The following is a 20,329-nucleotide window of genomic DNA, read 5'->3' as shown; positions in this document are numbered from 1 at the left end:
GCACTCAGTCTGACAGCATGAGGACAACAGCAGAGCTGCATAGTTCAACAGCTGGCTCGCAGTGCCACACACACCTTTGACTTATGTTTATTTGTTAATGAATTATTTCGGAAAGAAGTAGAATGTGCTTAACCGACGTGAGTAGAGGTGCAACCTAACCTGTGTAGACATCATTGGACAAGAAAAGGCGCAATCCTCGCTCACCATGAAAAATAGGTCGTTTTATTAGATACGTTTTAAAGATTGACGTTTCAACTTTCAATAGCCTTCTTCAGAATAATTACAATGAGAATGGACAGGTTCATAACGGGCATTCTTTCAAAATAAAAAAATAGAATTGCAACATTTTGTGCATACTGCATTTGAATTCAGTCCATTTATATAATTCATTGGAATCCAAATAATAGACCGGCATTGATCCTTCATGTGTTGAACACTTGGTTGTGCCCAGGTTTGCTCGACCTATAGACAATGCCTTTTGCAAAGATGTCACACAGGAATTATGTGTGTTTGTATTCTTTGTGAAATTACATAATATCTCTACTTGACCTCTCTGGCTGACTCAACACACCTTGTCCCCAAGATCTTTATCACCAAAATAACAGCCACGCAATCTTTATAACTCGCTCGCTCGCTCTCTCTCTCTCTCACACACACACACACAAATACACAGAATATTTTGTACTATTCTTGTGGGAACCTAAAATTGATTTCCATTCAAAATCCTATTTTCCCAAATCTAACCCCTAAGCCTAAAATACCATTTGCCCCCCCCTCCCCTCCCCATTCTTCATTGGCATGGGAAACATGTATCCTTTCAATTTCAACTTGTGTAATTCCGCCCCCTGCTGGTTATTTGGCAATACTGCGACACTGAGCCTCAGAGTAGATACCAGAATAGCTCCTGAGTGAAACTGGGCGTTGAATGTAATTATTTACAAGGTATGGACATCATAAGATCCTCCCACAATAAAACTGATTATATAAAAGTTATTTAAAAAAATGTCAAAGTCTAAACTGTATAATGTGATCTGATTGGATCAGAAACTGAAGTGACGTGTCACATGATCGAAACAGGAAAAAGAGAGAAGTAATGGCTGCAGTGTTCGGTGGTGTTGAAGGGTGAGTCTCTAATAAACCATTTTTATCCGGTAATAATTTGAATGAAAACGTGTTATCAGGCAGATATAGCGCAGAACTGATTAGGGCAAAAGGCTGTGCTGTTGTTTGATTGTCACATAGAACATAAACCTGTCTGACTAAACTCTACACCAACGATTCATCAGACACTTCCTTTCACCAAGGGGTGGAGTTTAGTCAGTTAAAATTAAACATTCCTTTGTGACAATATCCATATTCTTAAGGAAAAGCTTCCTATTCATTTGATTTGTGTGTGCGCGGCGCTCCTGTCGGCCTGTCTGTGCGTGTCATCTATTGTAACAGTGGTGGGACCCACTCCAAGGCGGTATTGGTCTCTGAGAATGGGAAAATCCTTGCAGAGACAGACGGCCCCTCAACCAACCACTGGGTGAGATCACAGATCTAGGATCAGTTTACCATATTCCATAGCCTGATGTTAACCGTTAGGTGGTTAAAGTAAAGCTGACCACAGATCAGCCAAAGCACCTCAACCAACCACTGAATGAGATCACAGAACTGACAGTACACTTTTATTATGACAGCGAGTAGATTCCAATGTACAGGAAATGAGTTCCGGCACCTCAAATGTTCTACTGCTTGAGTTCCTGCCCCCCTTGTAGATTATTGGCTTAGAAATACTATCCGGCATCTAAATTAAAAACATAATCGGCATCTATTTCAGTCCAACCACTTGTAAGTGCTGATCTGAAGTCAGCTTTGTGTTTTCCCTCCTAATAGTTAAGGTCAGGATTTAGAGATGGTAAGCTGGTCTTAGATCTGTGCATAGAAGTGTGAAGGAAGAGGACGTTATAAGCTTCTATTATAAGTCATGAGTGGTTCTTCTACATTATGAAACGTTTCATGAGTGATGACTATGTGTTGTCTTTCAGTTGGTGGGTGTTGACTGTATGTGTTGTCTTTCAGTTGGTGGGTGTTGACTGTGTGTGTTGTCTTTCAGTTGGTGGGTGTTGACTGTATGTGTTGTCTTTCAGTTGGTGGGTGTTGACTGTATGTGTTGTCTTTCAGTTGGTGGGTGTTGACTGTGTGTGTTGTCTTTCAGTTGGTGGGTGTTGACTGTATGTGTTGTCTTTCAGTTGGTGGGTGTTGACTGTATGTGTTGTCTTTCAGTTGGTGGGTGTTGACTGTATGTGTTGTCTTTCAGTTGGTGGGTGTTGACTGTATCCGTTGTCTTTCAGTTGGTGGGTGTTGACTGTATCTGTTGTCTTTCAGTTGGTGGGTGTTGACAAGTGTATCGAGGCCATCAACGACATGGTCCAGAAAGCCAAAATAGAAGCGGGGCTAGACCCAGACACACCTCTCCACTCTCTGGTGAATCAATTCATGATTTTAATGCAAAAATCTAATCTAAAGCCTAATATGCAAGCATTTTCGCTACATCTGCTAAATATGTGTATGTGACCAATCAAATTAGATTTGATTAGATTTTGATATACTATTTACTAGCTCTGTTAGCTACTCAAAATGGCGATCCTGAGCACTTGTATTGAGTGTATAATTTGCGATGCATCTACACAGAATCACCTTTTTTTGTGTAGCTAATTGTAGTTCTTGGGTTGTGTATTGTGTAGGCTAATCGTTACTAAGGCTTAAGGTCAATTCCATGTGTATATAAAATAAAATAAAGACCCATGAGCACCAACGTGCAATTCATAGGAGCATGTCAAATTGGGGGCAAATGAAAGCTAAGAGTTTATATGTTTTACAAATTAAGGAATATATATATATATATACACATTTTTCAACCTGAAAATTGGGGAAAATCAAAGTCTTTGATTTCTTGTCAAGCAGATGGAAAAGGGATCTTTTTTTTTTACCAGAAAAAGTATCAAACGCATTAGAAATGCATGGAAACACAATAATGTTGAAGACCCGTGACAGCTAATATCAACACCTATATTTGCTGTTGGATCACTTTTTCTCCCTTCTGTAACTTTAAGAAACATTTACCCCTCCGTAGGAACATTAAGGAACATTTCCCCTCCCGTAGTAACATTAAGGAACATTTCCCCTCCTGTAGTAACATTAAGGAACATTTCCCCTCCTGTAGTAACATTAAGGAACATTTCCCCTCCTGTAGTAACATTAAGGAACATTTCCCCTCCTGTAGTAACATTAAGGAACATTTCCCCTTTTGTAGTAACATTTCCCCTCCTGTAGTAACATTAAGGAACATTTCCCCTCCTGTAGTAACATTAAGGAACATTTCCCCTCCTGTAGTAACATTAAGGAACATTTCCCCTTCTGTAGTAACATTAAGGAACATTTCCCCTCCTGTAGTAACATTAAGGAACATTTCCCCTCCTGTAGTAACATTAAGGAACATTTCCCCTCCTGTAGTAACATTAAGGAACATTTCCCTCCTGTAGTAACATTAAGGAACATTTCCCCTCCTGTAGTAACATTAAGGAACATTTCCCCTCCTGTAGTAACATTAAGGAACATTTCCCCTTCTGTAGTAACATTTCCCCTCCTGTAGTAACATTAAGGAACATTTCCCCTCCTGTAGTAACATTAAGGAACATTTCCCTCCTGTAGTAACATTAAGGAACATTTCCCCTCCTGTAGTAACATTAAGGAACATTTCCCCTCCTGTAGTAACATTAAGGAACATTGCCCCTCCTGTAGTAACATTAAGGAACATTTCCCCTTCTGTAGTAACATTTCCCCTCCTGTAGTAACATTAAGGAACATTTCCCCTCCTGTAGTAACATTAAGGAACATTTCCCCTCCTGTAGTAACATTAAGGAACATTTCCCCTTCTGTAGTAACATTAAGGAACATTGCCCCTCCTGTAGTAACATTAAGGAACATTGCCCCTCCTGTAGTAACATTAAGGAACATTTCCCTCCTGTAGTAACATTAAGGAACATTTCCCCTCCTGTAGTAACATTAAGGAACATTTCCCCTCCTGTAGTAACATTAAGGAACATTTCCCTCCTGTAGTAACATTAAGGAACATTTCCCCTCCTGTAGTAACATTAAGGAATCATTGCCTTGTGCCTTGAAATCCCAGATATCTTTAAGATATTTTCTCATTTCTCTCCCTCATGAGGAGGGAGGATTAATGAAAGTACACAGAAGTAACAAGTAAAAGTAGACCTACCAATTATTTAGTGTTTTTACTGATATACCTTTTGTGTATGAATTACTAAATGATTCAAACTAAATTCTGTTACCAAATCGGTAATTCAATTTCCTTATAATCAGTAACGGAATTTCTGCAAATGAATTGGCTACAATGTGAAATGACAGTAGTCACAGACCCCAGTTAGGTCACCTGATACTTTCCTCCCCTTCCACTGGCATGCTGTTCTGTTCAGGTGATAACGGTTTTCTTTCACTTTCTCAAAGATAGACATTCAGATCAAATCTGAACCAACTATGTTTCACAAGTTAGGACAGTACAGTAGTGCACAGTACAGTAAAGTAGAGTAGTAGATTATAGTTTAGTAGGGCACTAGAATTGAGTACTGTACTCTACTGAGCTCTACTCTACTGAGCTCTGCTGTGCTCTACTGTACTGAGCTCTACTGTACTGTACTCTACTGAGCTCTGCTGTACTGTACTATACTGAGCTCTACTCAGCTCTACTGTGCTCTACTGTACTCTACTTAGCTCTACTGTACTGAGCTCTACTGTTCTGTACTGAGCTCTACTGAGCTCTACTGTACTGAGCTCTACTGTACTGAGCTCTACTGAGCTCTACTGTACTGAGCTCTACTGTACTGAGCTTTACTGAGCTCTACTGTACTCTACTGAGCTCTACTGTACTGAGCTTTGCTGTACTGAGCTCTACTATACTGTACTGAGCTCTACTATACTGAGCTTTGCTGTACTATACTGAGCTCTACTGAACTGTACTGATCTCTACTGTACTGTACTCTACTGAGCTCTACTGTACTGTACTCTACTGAGCTCTGCTGTACTGTACTGTACTGAGCTCTACTGTACTGAGCTCTACTGTGCTCTACTGTACTCTACTTAGCTCTACTGTACTGAGTTCTACTGAGCTCTACTGTACTGAGCTCTACTGAGCTTTACTGTTATGTACTGAGTTCTGCTGAGCTCTACTGTACTGAGCTCTACTGTTCTGTACTGAGCTCAACTGTACTGAGCTCTACTGAGCTCTACTGTACTGAGCTCTACTGTACTGAGCTCTACTGTACTCTACTGAGCTCAACTGTACTGAGCTTTGCTGTACTGAGCTCTACTATACTGTACTGAGCTCTACTATACTGAGCTTTGCTGTACTCTACTGAGCTCTACTGAACTGTACTGAGCTCTACTGAACTGTACTCTACTCTAATGAGCTCTACTGTACTCTACTGAGCTCTACTGTACTCTACTGAGCTCTGCTGTACTCTACTGAGCTCTGCTGTACTGTGCTCTACTCTGATGTCCAAACTTGTGAAACATAGACGTCTATGATTGGTTCAGATTTGGTCCAGTCCAACCATATTTGGTCTTGTTTGAGGGCGGAGCTCATTAAAATAATAGTCAGTGTGTAGAATAATACCCAAATATGGAAAGGAGGATATTGGATATTTCTACCTTTGTACCTATTAGGATACATCACCATGAAGAGAATGACATTAATATCCATAATGATGTATTCCTGTGGAGTACAGATCAGGGAACCATGATGAAATTCCGTTACAGGGCGTTAATCCACTTCACTTATTGTAGTTCAGTAACCAAAAGAGATTGTTTTTCAAAACTCAAGGTGTGATGTCATAGCTGACGCCCCATTCTTTCTGCAGACGTCTGGGAATCTCAATTCAGCTGGTTTTCATTTTAAAAAACGGAGGGAGATTTTACCAAAATTCTGTTACCAAATTTTGCATCTGCACTGTTCTTCCAGTAAAATGTGTTTTTGTAAAATATTTGGTGTAAATTGTTTAAAGTAGTCCTTGTCCATAGAGTTATATGGTTTGTTAAAATTTGAAATCAATGGTTTTTGCTTGGCATACATTTTAAGTGAAGAATCTGAGTCCCAGCGCAAATCTGTTACTGTGTAATTGCCCCTTTTTACCAAGTAGGCTAACTAGTATGATAACTTGTAATATCTCGCTCTCGCAGGGAATGTCTCTTAGCGGAGGGGAACAGAAGGATGCTATTGAGAAGATCATCTGTGAGATGAAGAACAGGTTTCCTAAACTCAGCATCAATTATTACATCACCACCGATGCCATCGGCGCCATGGCAACAGCCAGCGACCGGGGTAACGGAACCATCTTGTTAACATAACTTTTTTTTAATTGAAAGTGATAAATTAGGATTTGAAAGAATGATTTAATATCAATAGCCAGTATGAGAAGTGGATCTTGAAATCTGTGTGTGGTGTCCTTCGACTTAATTGTTGAAAGGAATGTTCACTGTCATCTTACAACTGTGTAGTATGACTTCACTCATCCCTCCATCTCTCTCTGCCCCTCTCACACTACATATAGGAGGTATAGTGTTGATCAGTGGGACTGGTTCTAACTGTAAGCTGGTGAACCCAGATGGAAGCCAGGTCGGCTGTGGAGGCTGGGGTCATATGATGGGGGACGAGGGGTCAGGTAGCCATGACGACAACAATCAACATAAACAAAGCCCAATAAACTTGTCTTCTCTTATGATCACCTCTCTTTTCCTCCATTCCCCCCCCCCTCTCTTTTCTCTCTCCATCAGCGTTCTGGATCTCCCACCTGGCAGTGAAGACGGTGTTCGATGCCAAAGACAACCTGGTCAAGCCCCATCATGATGTCACTCACGTCAAGAAGGTCATTGAGAATTACTTCCAGGTGAGAGGTCAACCGAAAGTACAACAGGAAATGAAATCGAGTACAGGCTTAACTGAATGACAACCGAGACAGAATGCAATATGGGATTTCATTGAATAGTTTGGGCCGGGTGCTGCTGATTGGTTGCCCTAAACGATGACGGGTTTCAGTTGGTGGTGGAGGTGGAAGGTCGTTTGGTGGTGGTGGGGAGGTGGAAGGTCGTTTGGTGGTGGTGGGGAGGTGGAAGGTCGTTTGGTGGTGGTGGGGAGATGGAAGGTCGTTTGGTGGTGGTGGGGAGGTGGAAGGTCGTTTGGTGGGGAGGTGGAAGGTCGTTTGGTGGTGGGGAGGTGGAAGGTCGTTTGGTGGGGAGGTGGAAGGTCGTTTGGTGGTGGTGGAGGTGGAAGGTCGTTTGGTGGTGGTGGGGAGGTGGAAGGTCATTTGGTGGTGGTGGGGAGGTGGAAGGTCGTTTGGTGGTGGTGGGGAGGGGAGGTGGAAGGTCGTTTGGTGGTGGGGAGGGGAGCTGGAAGGTCGTTTGGTGGTGGGGAGGGGAGGTGGAATGTCGTTTGGTGGTGGTGGGGAGGTGGAAGGTTGTTTGGTGGTGGTGGGGAGGTGGAAGGTCGTTTGATGGTGGGGAGGTGGAAGGTCGTTTGGTGGTGGAAGGTCGTTTGGTGGTGGTGGGGAGGTGGAAGGTCGTTTGGTGGTGGAAGGTTGTTTGATGGTGGGGAGGTGGAAGGTCGTGTGGAGGTGGAAGGTCGTTTGGTGGTGGGGAGTCGGGAGGTTGTGTGGTGGTGGAAGGTCGTTTGGTGGTGGAAGGTCGTTTGATGGTGGGGAGGTGGAAGGTCGTGTGGAGGTGGAAGGTCGTGTGGAGGTGGAAGGTCGTTTGGTGGTGGAAGGTCGTGTGGGGGTGGAAGGCTGTTTTGTGGTGGAGGTGGAAGGTCGTTTGGAGGTGGACGTTCGTGTGGAGTCGGGAGGTTGTGTGGTGGTGGAAGGTCGTGTGGAGGTGGAAGGTCGTTTGGTGGTGGAAGTTCGTTGGAAGTCTGCTGCTGCGAAACAGCAAGTGGGAGAAACAATGTAGATTCATACCCATTGGTTGAAAGGAAGGAAACGGATTATTGCACCAGTGAGCTCATAGGTTAATCAGCAAGCGGGGTGCCATGCTCATAGACTGAAGTTAATAGGTGGAGGACATTCCCCTTGCTAATAGTGAAGGAGGAAGAAAGACATGACGTTATGCTGATGAGGTGACGTTATAAATACTACCCCATAAATGGCTGCTGTGCTGATGAGGTAAGACAGGAAGCCATGTGAATTATGTTATGTTTTCCCGATTCATTAAAAGTGCCAAGCCATTCAGGCCAGTCTTCCTGATTTTAATCAGGTGTGAATGGCTTGGCACTTTTAATTCATCAAGTAAACAACATATTTTACATCTACATTATGTTTGAGTTGTTCATCTAACCTCTCTCTCTCTCTCCTTCCCCCTCTCTCTCCCTCCCCTTCCCTCTCTCTCTCCTTCCCCCTCTCTCTCCCTCCCCTTCCCTCTCTCTCTCTCCCTCCCCTTCCCTCTCTCTCTCCCCTTCTCTCTCTTCCTCCCCTTCTCTCTCTCCCTCCCCTTCTCTCTCTCCCTCCCCTTCTCTCTCTCCCTCCCCTTCTCTCTCTCCCTCCCCTTCTCTCTCTCTCTCTCCTTCTCTCTCTCTCTCTCTCTCCCTTCCTCTCTCCCTCCCTCCCTTCCCCTCTTTCTCTCTCCCTCCCTTCCCCTCTTTCTCTCTCCCTCCCTTCCCCTCTTTCTCTCTCCTCTCTCCCTCTCTTTCTCTCTCCTCTCTCCCTCTCCTTCCCTCTCCTCTCTCTCCCCCCTCTCCATTCCCTTCACGCTCTTTCTCCCTACAGGTATCAGACTTGATGGGGATGCTCCCTCATCTCTATAGAAACTTCCAGAAATCTCACTTTGCAGGACTCTGCCAGAAAATAGCTGAAGGTTAGTTATCCTCTTATTTTCACTCTCCCAACAGCGTAAGTGCGTTGGGACAGGACTCGTGTGTTGGGACAGGACTCGTGTGTTGGGACTGGACTCGTGTGTTGGGACTGGACTTGTGTGTTGGGACTGGACTCGTGTGTTGGGACTGGACTCGTGTGTTGGGACTGGACTCGTGTGTTGGGACTGGACTCGTGTGTTGGGACTGGACTCGTGTGTTGGGACTGGACTCGTGTGTTGGGACTGGACTCGTGTGTTGGGACAGGACTCGTGTGTTGGGACTGGACTCGTGTGTTGGGACTGGACTCGTGTGTTGGGACTGGACTCGTGTGTTGGGACTGGACTCGTGTGTTGGGACTGGACTCGTGTGTTGGGACTGGACTCGTGTGTTGGGACTGGACTCGTGTGTTGGGACAGGACTCGTGTGTTGGGACTGGACTCGTGTGTTGGGACTGGACTCGTGTGTTGGGACTGGACTCGTGTGTTGGGACTGGACTCGTGTGTTGGGACTGGACTCGTGTGTTGGGACAGGACTCGTGTGTTGGGACAGGACTCGTGTGTTGGGACTGGACTCGTGTGTTGGGACTGGACTCGTGTGTTGGGACTGGACTCGTGTGTTGGGACAGGACTCGTGTGTTGGGACTGGACTCGTGTGTTGGGACTGGACTCGTGTGTTGGGACTGGACTCGTGTGTTGGGACTGGACTCGTGTGTTGGGACAGGACTCGTGTGTTGGGACAGGACTCGTGTGTTGGGACAGGACTCGTGTGTTGGGACAGGACTCGTGTGTTGGGACTGGACTCGTGTGTTGGGACTGGACTCGTGTGTTGGGACTGGACTCGTGTGTTGGGACTGGACTCGTGTGTTGGGACTGGACTCGTGTGTTGGGACAGGACTCGTGTGTTGGGACTGGACTCGTGTGTTGGGACTGGACTCGTGTGTTGGGACAGGACTCGTGTGTTGGGACTGGACTCGTGTGTTGGGACTGGACTCGTGTGTTGGGACTGGACTCGTGTGTTGGGACTGGACTCGTGTGTTGGGACTGGACTCGTGTGTTGGGACTGGACTCGTGTGTTGGGACAGGACTCGTGTGTTGGGACTGGACTCGTGTGTTGGGACTGGACTCGTGTGTTGGGACTGGACTCGTGTGTTGGGACTGGACTCGTGTGTTGGGACTGGACTCGTGTGTTGGGACAGGACTCGTGTGTTGGGACAGGACTCGTGTGTTGGGACTGGACTCGTGTGTTGGGACTGGACTCGTGTGTTGGGACAGGACTCGTGTGTTGGGACTGGACTCGTGTGTTGGGACTGGACTCGTGTGTTGGGACAGGACTCGTGTGTTGGGACAGGACTCGTGTGTTGGGACTGGACTCGTGTGTTGGGACTGGACTCGTGTGTTGGGACTGGACTCGTGTGTTGGGACTGGACTCGTGTGTTGGGACTGGACTCGTGTGTTGGGACTGGACTCGTGTGTTGGGACAGGACTCGTGTGTTGCATGGTTTTAATCAACCTCATACGATATTTTTTATTGATCTATAAATGTGTACTATTGTGAGTTACAGGGGCTAAAGCTGGTGATGCTCTGTGTCAGTATCTGTTCACCCTGGCAGGCAGGGTCCTGGCCCAACACATAGTGGCCGTACTACCTAAAGCACAACAGGTGAGACACACACATTTTACCCACATACAGTGCAAAATTTGACTTTTTTACACATTTTGTTACGTTACAGCCTTATTCTAAAATTGATTCAATTTTGTTTTTCCATCAATCTACACACAATACCCCATAATGACAAAGCAAAAACAGGTTTTAGGATTTTTTTTGCAAATGTATAGAAATTAAAAACTGAAATACAATTTCATAAGTATTCAGACCCTTTACTTTGTTGAAGCAGCGATTACAGTCTTGAGTCTTCTTGGGTATGACGCTACAAGCTTGGCACACCTGTATTTGGGGAGTTTCTCCCATTCTTCTCAGCAGATCCTCTCAAGCTCTGTCAGGTTGGATGGGGAGCGTCGCTGCACAGCTATTTTCAGGTCTCTCCAGAGATGTTCAATCGGGTTCAAGTCCGGGCTCTGGCTGGGCCACTCAATGACATTAAGAGACTTGTCCTGAAGCCACTCCTGTGTTGTCTTGACTGTGTGCTTAGGGTCGTTGTCCTGTTGGAAGGTGAACCTTTGCCCCAGTCTGAGGTCCTGAGCACTCTGGAGCAGGTTTTCATCAAGGATCTCTGTACTTTGCTCCGTTTATCTTTCCCTCAAACCTGACTAGTCTCCCAGTCCCTGCCACTGAAAAGCCACCCCACAGCATGATGCTGTCAACACCATGCTTCACTGTAGGGATGGTGCCAGGTTTCCTTCAGACATGAAGCTTGGCATTCAGGCCAAAGAGTTAAATCCAGAGAACCTTGTTTCTCATGGTCTGAGAGTCTTTAGGTGCTTTTTGACAAACTCCAAGCGGGCTGTCACATGCCTTTTACTGAGGAGTGGCTTCCGTCTGGCCACTCTACCATAAAGGCCTGATTGGTGGAGTGCTGCACAGATGGTTGTCCTTCTGGAAGGTTCTCCCATCTCCACAGCGGAACTCTAGAGCTCTGTCAGATTAACCATCAGGTTCTTGGTCACCTCCCTGACCAAGGCCCTTCTCCCCCGATTGCTCAGTTTGTCCGTTCGGCCAAATATAAGTCGTCTTGGTGGTTCCAAACTTCTTCCATTTAAGAATGATGGAGGCCACTGTGTTCTTGGGGACCTTCAATGCTGCAGACATGTTTTGGTACCCTTCCCCAGATCTGTGCTTCGACACAATCCTGTCTCTGAGCTCTACAGACAATTCCTTCAACCTCATGGCTTGGTTTTTGCTCTGACATGCACTGTCAACTGTGGGACCTTATACAGACAGGTGTGTGCCTTTCCAAATCATGTCCAATCAATTGAATTTACCACAGGTGGACTCCAAGTTGTAGAAACATCTCAAGGATGATCAATGGAAACAGGAAGCACCTGAGCTCAATTTTAAGTCTCATAGCAAAGGGTCTGGATAAGGTTTCAGTTTATTTTTTAATAAATGTGCAAACATTTCTAAAAACCTGTTTTTGCTTTGTCATTATGGGGTATTGTGATGTCGTTATGGGGTATTGTGATGTCGTTATGGGGTGTTGTGATGTCATTATGGGGTATTGTGATGTCATTATGGCGTATTGTGATGTCATTATGGCGTATTGTGATGTCATTATGGGGTATTGTGTGTAGATTGATGGGAATTTGTTTTAATCCATTTTAGAATAAGGCTATAACATAACAAAATGTGGAAAAGGTCAAAGGGTCTGAATACTTTCAGAATGCACTGTACTTTCACCCTTTTCTATGATGTCATATATAAGGTTCAACAGATTACACTGATATTGTACCCCCCTTATCTCCCTGTCTCTGTCTCTCTACATCAGGCTCTGTTGACAGGTGAACAGTGTCTACCCATCTTGTGTGTTGGATCAGTGTGGAAGAGCTGGGAGCTGCTGAAACCAGGTGGGTTATAACTGACTGTTGTTGGATCAGTCCAGTCTGTTGTCAAAATGTCCTCTTATGGCAGGATTTCCTAGCCTGGGTACTAGTCTGTTTGTGCTAACATCCCACTCCTTGTTAAACATGTTTAGAATGGGATGATGGCACAAATAGATCTGGGACCAGGCTAAGGATTTCCCAGGTCAATATAAAGATTAGCTTTTTCAAGCCAACAGTCCACACTTGTTGTCAAAATGACACTAAGATCCCCATGCGCAACGCCAAGAGTCGGCTGGAGTGGTGTAAAACGCGCCTCCATTGGACTCTGGAGCAGAGGAAACGCGTTCTCTGTCATGATACATCACACTTTACAATCTGGCAGTCCGACTGACTAATTTGGGTTTGGCGGATGCCAGGAGAAACGCTACCTCCCCAAATGCATAGTGCTAACTGTAAAGTTTGGTGGAGGAGGAATAATGCTCTGGGGCTGTTTTTCCATGGTTCGGGTCCCTTAGTTCCAGTGAAGGGAGATCTTAACACTACAGCATACAGTGACATTCTAGATCATTCTGTGGTTCCAACTTTGTGGCAACAGTTTAGGGAAGGCCCTTTCCTGCTTCAGCGTGACAATGAGCCAGGCCTAATCGCCCGACCTCACTAATGCTCTTGTGGCTGAATGGATGCAAGTCCCTGCATCAATGTTCCAACATCTAGTGGAAAGCCTTCCCAGAGGAGTGGAGGCTGTTATAGCAGCAAAGGGGGGGACCAACTCCATATTAATGCCCATGATTTTGGAATGAGATGTTCCCCCAAGCAGGTGTCCACATACGTTTGGTCATGTAGTGTGTTTTAATTTGTTTAGCTCACATAATATACTTTAACATTATGCATTAAAGTGTTTAATAGAACAAATGTAGACATTAATACATGCATTTCTATCGCTTCTATAATATTTATTTAAATGTGGGAGAGTACCAAGATGGAGCAATGGCTTCCAAACAGCGCCCCCTGTCAGTCATCTAGTGTATATATAAATACTTGGGTTCAGCTAAGCTCTAACTGTCTCGTTGGCAGGTTTCACAGAGGTCCTGGCGGAGTTGGAGTCCACGCCTGCCTTCAAGGGTAATTTCTACGGTTACAACCTGCTGACCCTGAGGCAGTCATCGGGGTCGGCGCTAGGCGGCGCGGTTCTCGGCGCGAAGAGCGCGGGCGCCACGGTAACACTCAACTACGCCGACAACGCACAAGTCTTCTACAAACACTCCTTTCAAAGCAGTCAATGAGGAATCGCCTCTGAACCAATTCAAACTAAGCCTCACAAGCTTGACCAATCAGGACACAGCTATAAGTAGGGCAACAATTAAGTGCTTGGGATTTATTTGACCAATAATATGGCCTTGATTTGATTAGCTCTGGTTTCTTGTACTTCTAATAACTCTCCACAAGAGGGAGGTCTTTAGCTATCAAGCACACCGCAACTGTCCATCAATTGTACTGTGAATCTAAATATATCAGCAGGAAAGATTTATGTTTAATCATATTAAGAGAATATAGTCTGAGGTATGTTTTCTAATAACTGTAATGCAATTATGAAATATACACAACGTTTTGTAGTAAACATTTGTGAAAGCATTCGGTCGCTGTCTGTTATTTTTACCGATTCTTCTCTCACTTGCTGACAAGGCTACATAATTACCATGGCTTGGATTGGTCAGAACAGCCCGGCCATGGTGACATCATGGTTATGGATTGTTGTGATATGACATTCTGAGTCACAACATTCTATTCCAAAGGACACAGCAGAGAGCGAGTTCTAACCAGTGTGACATCATAGTTCTAACATTCCATTTCTAATCCAGAGAGTGTAGAGGGACATTCTCCTGTAGAAGTTCACACTGGCTGCTTTCTCACACTGGTAAAGTGATAGATTGAATGTGAGACTGTAAAAACCAGATGAGTATTATGACAAGCCAGAAGGTAAAATCAGGCCTACCTAATTCAATACCACCAAACTAGTTTAAGTCAATGGTTCAGCTATTGCGCTGTTCACATACGACAGATTTGCCTGTACTCTTATATACACCGTTGAAAGGAATGACAGTGCCATGACATTGAGCCCTGATGTGTCACGTAAGAGTCTTTTGTCTCCACTGTCTATGAACAACAGAGTGAGAGGAAGACATTGAGAAACAGTTGAACACTTAATCCATCAAACAGTTGATCACTTAATTCCCCCCCCCCCCCCCCCCCCCCCCCCTTCAGACCTACAGGACTGTCTTAATTGAGCCTCTACAGGTGCACTGCAAACTCATCACCCCACCCAACATGAGTGGGATGAGCTTTGAAGTGGCGTGTGTCTGAGTGATAAGACTTCTACAAATCTATCCATCATCCTCAGCTAACTATTGATGCGGTGGGTCGTTTCCCCCAACACTGGTCCACGGCGGATTCTGCATGTCGGGGACTTAAAGTAACTATGGTGACCAACTGGAGGCTACACACAAGGCTGATTCTTTAAACAACCGTTGCATTGGGCGGTTGGGTCGGCTTTAGTTGGAAATGTGTAGCGCTTTAGTCACCCGGGTACCCGCCTACTTAGCTGACACTCCTCTCCTTGTACTCCGTGTCATATGCCAAAGATTGTGTTGATGTTTAGCAAGACATGAGTGGCAAGGGGTGGAACGACAGCTAACTAACTGATACCCCCAGACCAGCACTTCACAGAGAATCACGAATAGCACTCCTGTCACCATCTGAATGACAGTGTTCCTGCGTCTCCGGTCTGTAGATTGACAGTGACTCTGGGCCATGTTTAGGAGGTTCTGCTATAAGACCACCAACAGGCTGCTGAGGGGAGGACAGGCTCATGGTAACGGCTGGAACGTAGCGAAACCATGTGTTTGATATGAATTCCGCTCCAGCCGTTACCATGAGCCTGTCCTACCCCAATTAAGGTGCCAGCCAACCTCCTGTGGTAGGTACACACACAGTCACAGATGTAAGTACACCAGACCTGACAATACTTTAATGGATGGGTCTATACTGGTGACTCAAAGACAACCTCTCTGCTGTACAAATTGTGTTTTGCATCTCTGCGTGGGGCGCTACCAGCCTAACTTTCAAACGAGAAAGGACGGCTCCTCCCATATTTCTGTCTTATCTTAGTCTGACCACTGGGGGGCGACCACTGACCAACCTAGACCTAATTATCTAACACAACTGACACTATTAACTAGACCAACCTAGACCTAATTATCTAACACAACTGACACTATTAACGAGACCAATCTAGACCATAAGTCCACCTTGCACTTGACCCGTGTGTGTGGTTTGACTATGTTAAAACAAACATTTCACTAGTCCCCACAAGGAAAAAGGCTATTTTAGACTTAAAGGTCAGGATTACAATTAGGGAAAATAGGATTTTAAATGTTATGGGTCCCCCCAAGTATAGTAAAACAGACACGTGTGTGTGTCTCTACCAACCACTCCCCCAGCTTCAGTCCAGCAGAGAAGAGCATCAAGCTACAAACAGCCCTGGTATGACTCTGAACGCTCACCCATACATCAATGACAAACAGCCCTGGTATGACTCTGAACGCTCACCTATACATCAATGACAAACAGGTGTACAACACTGTGTTTTTTTGAACGCTTCCCTCACCCCAGTTTCAAACACACACTGCCCTGGTAGGATTGGCTTATGGGTCGTTCTGGCTCGGGACGAGGCTTACTTACTCACCTTTTGCCTAACACAATCACTGCTGCTCGATAACTACTGCGAAGAGTCCATCTATAGTCAGGCATAGATTTAAGGGAAGGGGAAAGGATATGCCTTCAAACGAAATGTGTCTTCCGCATTTAACCAAAACTCTGAATTAGAGTGGTGCGGGTGGCTGCCTTAACTGCCTTACTCAAGGGAAGAACGTCAGATTTTTCCACCTTGTCAGCTCGGGGATTCAAACAAGCGTCCTTTCGGTTACCTGCTAGGCTACCTGCTGCTCTTAATCTGCAGTGAAGATCTGCGCAATAGTACGATTGAAATTTAAAGGCAAATGTTTCCACATTCGCAGAGATTGTGTTCACGGTAAATGCTTCGTATGTCGGCTCAATCGGAGATCACCTTTAAATTTTACTCGCGCTATAAAGTTGATCTTCAGCGCTGGGGATTCAATCTCGCCACGAGAACTTGTCTTCATATCTTTTTTACATTTCAGATGTGTAAGTAGTTTTCTGACCCGGGCCTTCAGAGGAACCCAGCCCTCCACTACATGGTCCCTAGTGGGAAAACACAGTGAGAGAGAGTCATTTAGTTCAGTTACCTTAACTAGGGACCATCTCCCTGTAGGACTCACTTCTCTCATCATGAAGTGCTTTCAGTGGCTAGTTACGGATCATATCATCTTACCTGAGACCCTAAACCCACTACATTTCGCATACCGCCACAACCGATCCACAGGCAACGCCATCGCACTACACACTGCCTTATCCCATCTGAACAAGATGAATACTTATGTAAGAATGCTGTTTGACTGTAGCTCAGCCTTCAACACCTCCAAGCTCATCATTAAGATCAGGACCCTGGGTCTGAACCCCGCCCTGTGCAACTGGGTTCTGGACTTCCTGACGGGCTGACCCCAGGTGGTGACGGTAGGCAACAACACCTCCACTACGCTGATCCTCAACACGAGAGTCCCACAGGGGTGCGTGCTCAGCTCCCTCTTGTACTCCCTGTTCACCCACATCTCCAACTCAATTATTAAGTTTGCAGATGACAACAGTGGTGGGCCTTATTACCAACCATGACGAAACCGCCTACAGGGAGGAGGTGAGGGCACTCAGTGTGGTATCAGGAAAACAACTTCTCACTCAACAACAAAACAAAAGGAGATTATCGTGGACCTCAGGAAACAGCAGACCCCTATTCACATCAAAGGGACAGCAGTGGAGAAGGTGGAAAGTTAAGTTCCTCGGAGTACACATCACAGACAAACTGAAATGGTCCACCCACACAGACAGTGTGGTGAAGGAGCAACAGCGACTCTTCAACCTCAGGAGGCTGAAGAAATGTGGCTTGTCACCCAAAACCCTGACAAACTTTTACAGATGCACAATTGAGAGCATCCTGTCGGGCTGGTATGGAAACTGCACCGCCCACAACCGCAGGGCTCTCCAGAGGGTAGTGAGGTCTGCACAACGCATCACCAGGGGCAAACTACGTGCCCTCCAGGACACCTACACCACCCGATGTCACAGGAAGGCCAAAAATATAATCAAGAACAACAACCACCCGGTCCATGGCCTGTTCACACCGCAATCATCCAGAAGGCGAGGTCAGTACAGGTGCATCAAAGCTGGGACCGAGAGACTGAAAAACAGCTTCCATCTCCAGGCCATCAGACTTCACCCACTATCTGACCTCTCTGCCCAGTACCCTGTCCTGGGCTTTTTCACGTAGAAAATTCAGTACCCTGGTTCGGTTTCCTGGAGCTTGTTTGTGAGAATAGTACAGAATAAGTTCATCTTTAACAAAACCAGAAAAACAACAGTTTCATGTTGCGATTAGCAAGATGCACATTCTACATGACATTAGTGAGCTAGCTATTTTTAGAACCTGGTACTCTGGTCCTGGACCCGTTACTCAAACAGGTTCAGGATTTGTTTCACACATGCTTTATAACGCAAATCAGGGTACCAAACACTCCACGATCCGGATCATAAAGGGATATGTGAAAGCATCCTCAGTCAATGTTACTATCCGGCTACCACCCGGTACCTTAGAGACTGCTGCCCTATGTACATAGTCAATAAACACTGGTCACTTTGTTTACATACTGTTTTACCCACTTCATATGTATATACTGTATTCTAGTCATGGCTCATCCTGCATAACGGCAGATAGCCTAGTGGTTAGAGAGTTGGGCCAGTAACCGAAAGGTTGCTAGATCGAATCCCTGAGCTGACAAGGTAAAAATCTGTCGTTCTGCCCCTGAACAAGGCAGTGTTCCTAGACCCAACATTGTAAATAAGAATATGTTCTTAACTGACTTGCCACATAAAAGCTACTGCTGTACATACCTGTTTTATTCATATACTGTTTATAATAAACTTTGAGTGAGAGATTTGCATTGAGTATTGTAGCCCTTGACCATGACTCCATATAAGAGTCATTGGAAGAAGGTGTCTTCTGTATGGGTGGAGTTTATAGTTAAGAGCCCTGACGCTCGGTCTGAACATTGACACTCATCTCTTGCTGTACGGTTTTTGGACGCCTAATGTCCTTATTTCATAACCTCGAGAAATAATTGTCAAACAAAAAGGTTAAATTGATAGACACCTTTTATTGGGTTCGAGTTCCCACACGGCCATAACTCCATGTCACAGCGCGTGTTTACAGAAGACCGACTGATGACGGGACTACCTGGGATAATTAGCACACTGCATCTCCCAACACCTGTGTGTAATCGGAAGGTGGACGCCACAAACATGTTGCTACTGAAAAATACTGGTCGGCTGCAATTGTGTTAAAACTGTTTAGAGGAAGTGTGATTTCTGTTTCTAGAACAGTACCGCAATTGAGAATCAATTCATGTTTAGATGGAGTATTTTGGCTTAATTTATAATTTTGCCATTTATCAGACGCTCTTATCCAGAGCAACTTGCAGTAGTAGCAAGTGCAGACATTTTTTTTTCCCACAACCTTAGCATTGCAAGTGCTAACTGAGCCACATGGCTTCCAGAGCCAATTCACCTTTAAACAGAACATGGAGTAACGTTAGGCTCCTTTCAGGCCATTATTTTGCTAGGACTACCAGTCACAGAAATAAGGAGGGAGTGTGTATACACCCTGATACTGTGTACGAGGCGAACTATTGTGTGTAGGACCTGGATACTGTGTAAGAGGCGAACTATGGTATGAGTGTCTGTGTACGACCCTGATCTCTGAGGGGTCTTTGGGCTGGTTTGCTAACTACCTCTCTCAGAGTGCAATGTGTAAAGTCAGAAACTCTGCTGTCTCAGCCACTGCCTCTCGCCAAGGGAGTACCCCAAGGCTCGATCCTAGGCCCTACGCTCTTCTCAATTTACATCTTCATAGTGTCGGGCAGTAGGAAGCTCTCTCATCCATTTACATGCAGATACACTCTTATACTCAGCAGGCCCCTTCCCGGATTTTGTGTTAAATGCTCTACAACAAAGCTTTCTTAGTGTCCAACAAGCTCTCTACCCTTAACCTTGTTCTGAACACCTCCAAAACAAACAAAGGTCATGTGGTTTGGTAAGAAGAATGCCCCTCTCCCCACAGGTGTGATTACCTCTGAGGGTTTAGAGCTTGAGGTAGTCACCTCATACAAGTACTTGGGAGTATGGCTAGATGGTACACTGTCCTTCTTTCAGCACATATCAAAGCTGTAGGCTAAAGTTATTTTTAGACTTGGTTTCCTCTACCGTAATCGCTCCTCTTTCACCCCAGCTGTCAAACTAACCCTGATTCAGATGACCGTCCTACCCATGCTAGATTACGGAGACATAATTTATAGATCGGTAAGGGTGCTCTCGAGCAGCTAGATGTTCTTTACCATTCGGCCATCAGATTTGCCACGATGCTCCGTATAGGACACATCACTGCACTCTATACTCCTCTGTAAACTGGTCATCTCTCTATACCCGTCGCAACCCACTAGGTGATGCTTATTTATAAAACCCTCTTAGTCCTTACTCCCCCCTATCTGAGATATCTACTGCAGCCCTCATCCTCCACATACAACACTCGTTCTGCCAGTCACATTCTGTTAAAGGTACCCAAAGCACACATCCCTGGGTCGCTGCTCTTTTCAGTTCTCTGCAGATAGCGACTGGAACGAGCTGCAACAAACACTCAAACTGGACAGTTTTATCTCAATCTCTTCATTCAAAGACTCAACCATGGACACTC

At 45.3% G+C, this 20,329-nt stretch overlaps 1 protein-coding gene across 2 annotated transcripts; it reads left to right on the top strand.

Annotated features, from left to right (window-relative positions):
• Positions 1 to 1,076: 1,076 nt before the first annotated feature.
• Positions 1,077 to 14,028, top strand: LOC139417079 (N-acetylglucosamine kinase). 2 transcript variants are annotated; one of them, XM_071166325.1, is made up of 10 exons: positions 1,077 to 1,122; positions 1,444 to 1,528; positions 2,371 to 2,469; positions 6,241 to 6,382; positions 6,612 to 6,722; positions 6,835 to 6,947; positions 8,814 to 8,901; positions 10,461 to 10,558; positions 12,342 to 12,420; positions 13,471 to 14,028. In XM_071166325.1, exons 1-10 carry the CDS (start codon positions 1,094 to 1,096, stop codon positions 13,677 to 13,679), a joined length of 1,053 nt encoding a protein of 350 aa, XP_071022426.1. In that variant the 5' UTR covers positions 1,077 to 1,093; the 3' UTR covers positions 13,680 to 14,028. The 2 variants fall into 2 exon arrangements, with proteins under 2 accessions (XP_071022426.1, XP_071022427.1); XM_071166326.1 differs by lacking the exon at positions 2,371 to 2,469 and having other exon boundaries at positions 1,084 to 1,122; positions 13,471 to 14,026.
• The last annotated feature ends 6,301 nt before the right edge of the window (positions 14,029 to 20,329 follow it).

The sequence above is a fragment of the Oncorhynchus clarkii genome, chromosome 9, assembly GCF_045791955.1.
Source record: "Oncorhynchus clarkii lewisi isolate Uvic-CL-2024 chromosome 9, UVic_Ocla_1.0, whole genome shotgun sequence".
In the NCBI taxonomy this organism is placed as follows: Eukaryota; Metazoa; Chordata; class Actinopteri; order Salmoniformes; family Salmonidae; genus Oncorhynchus; species Oncorhynchus clarkii.
This window is presented reverse-complemented; position numbering and strand designations above follow the sequence as displayed.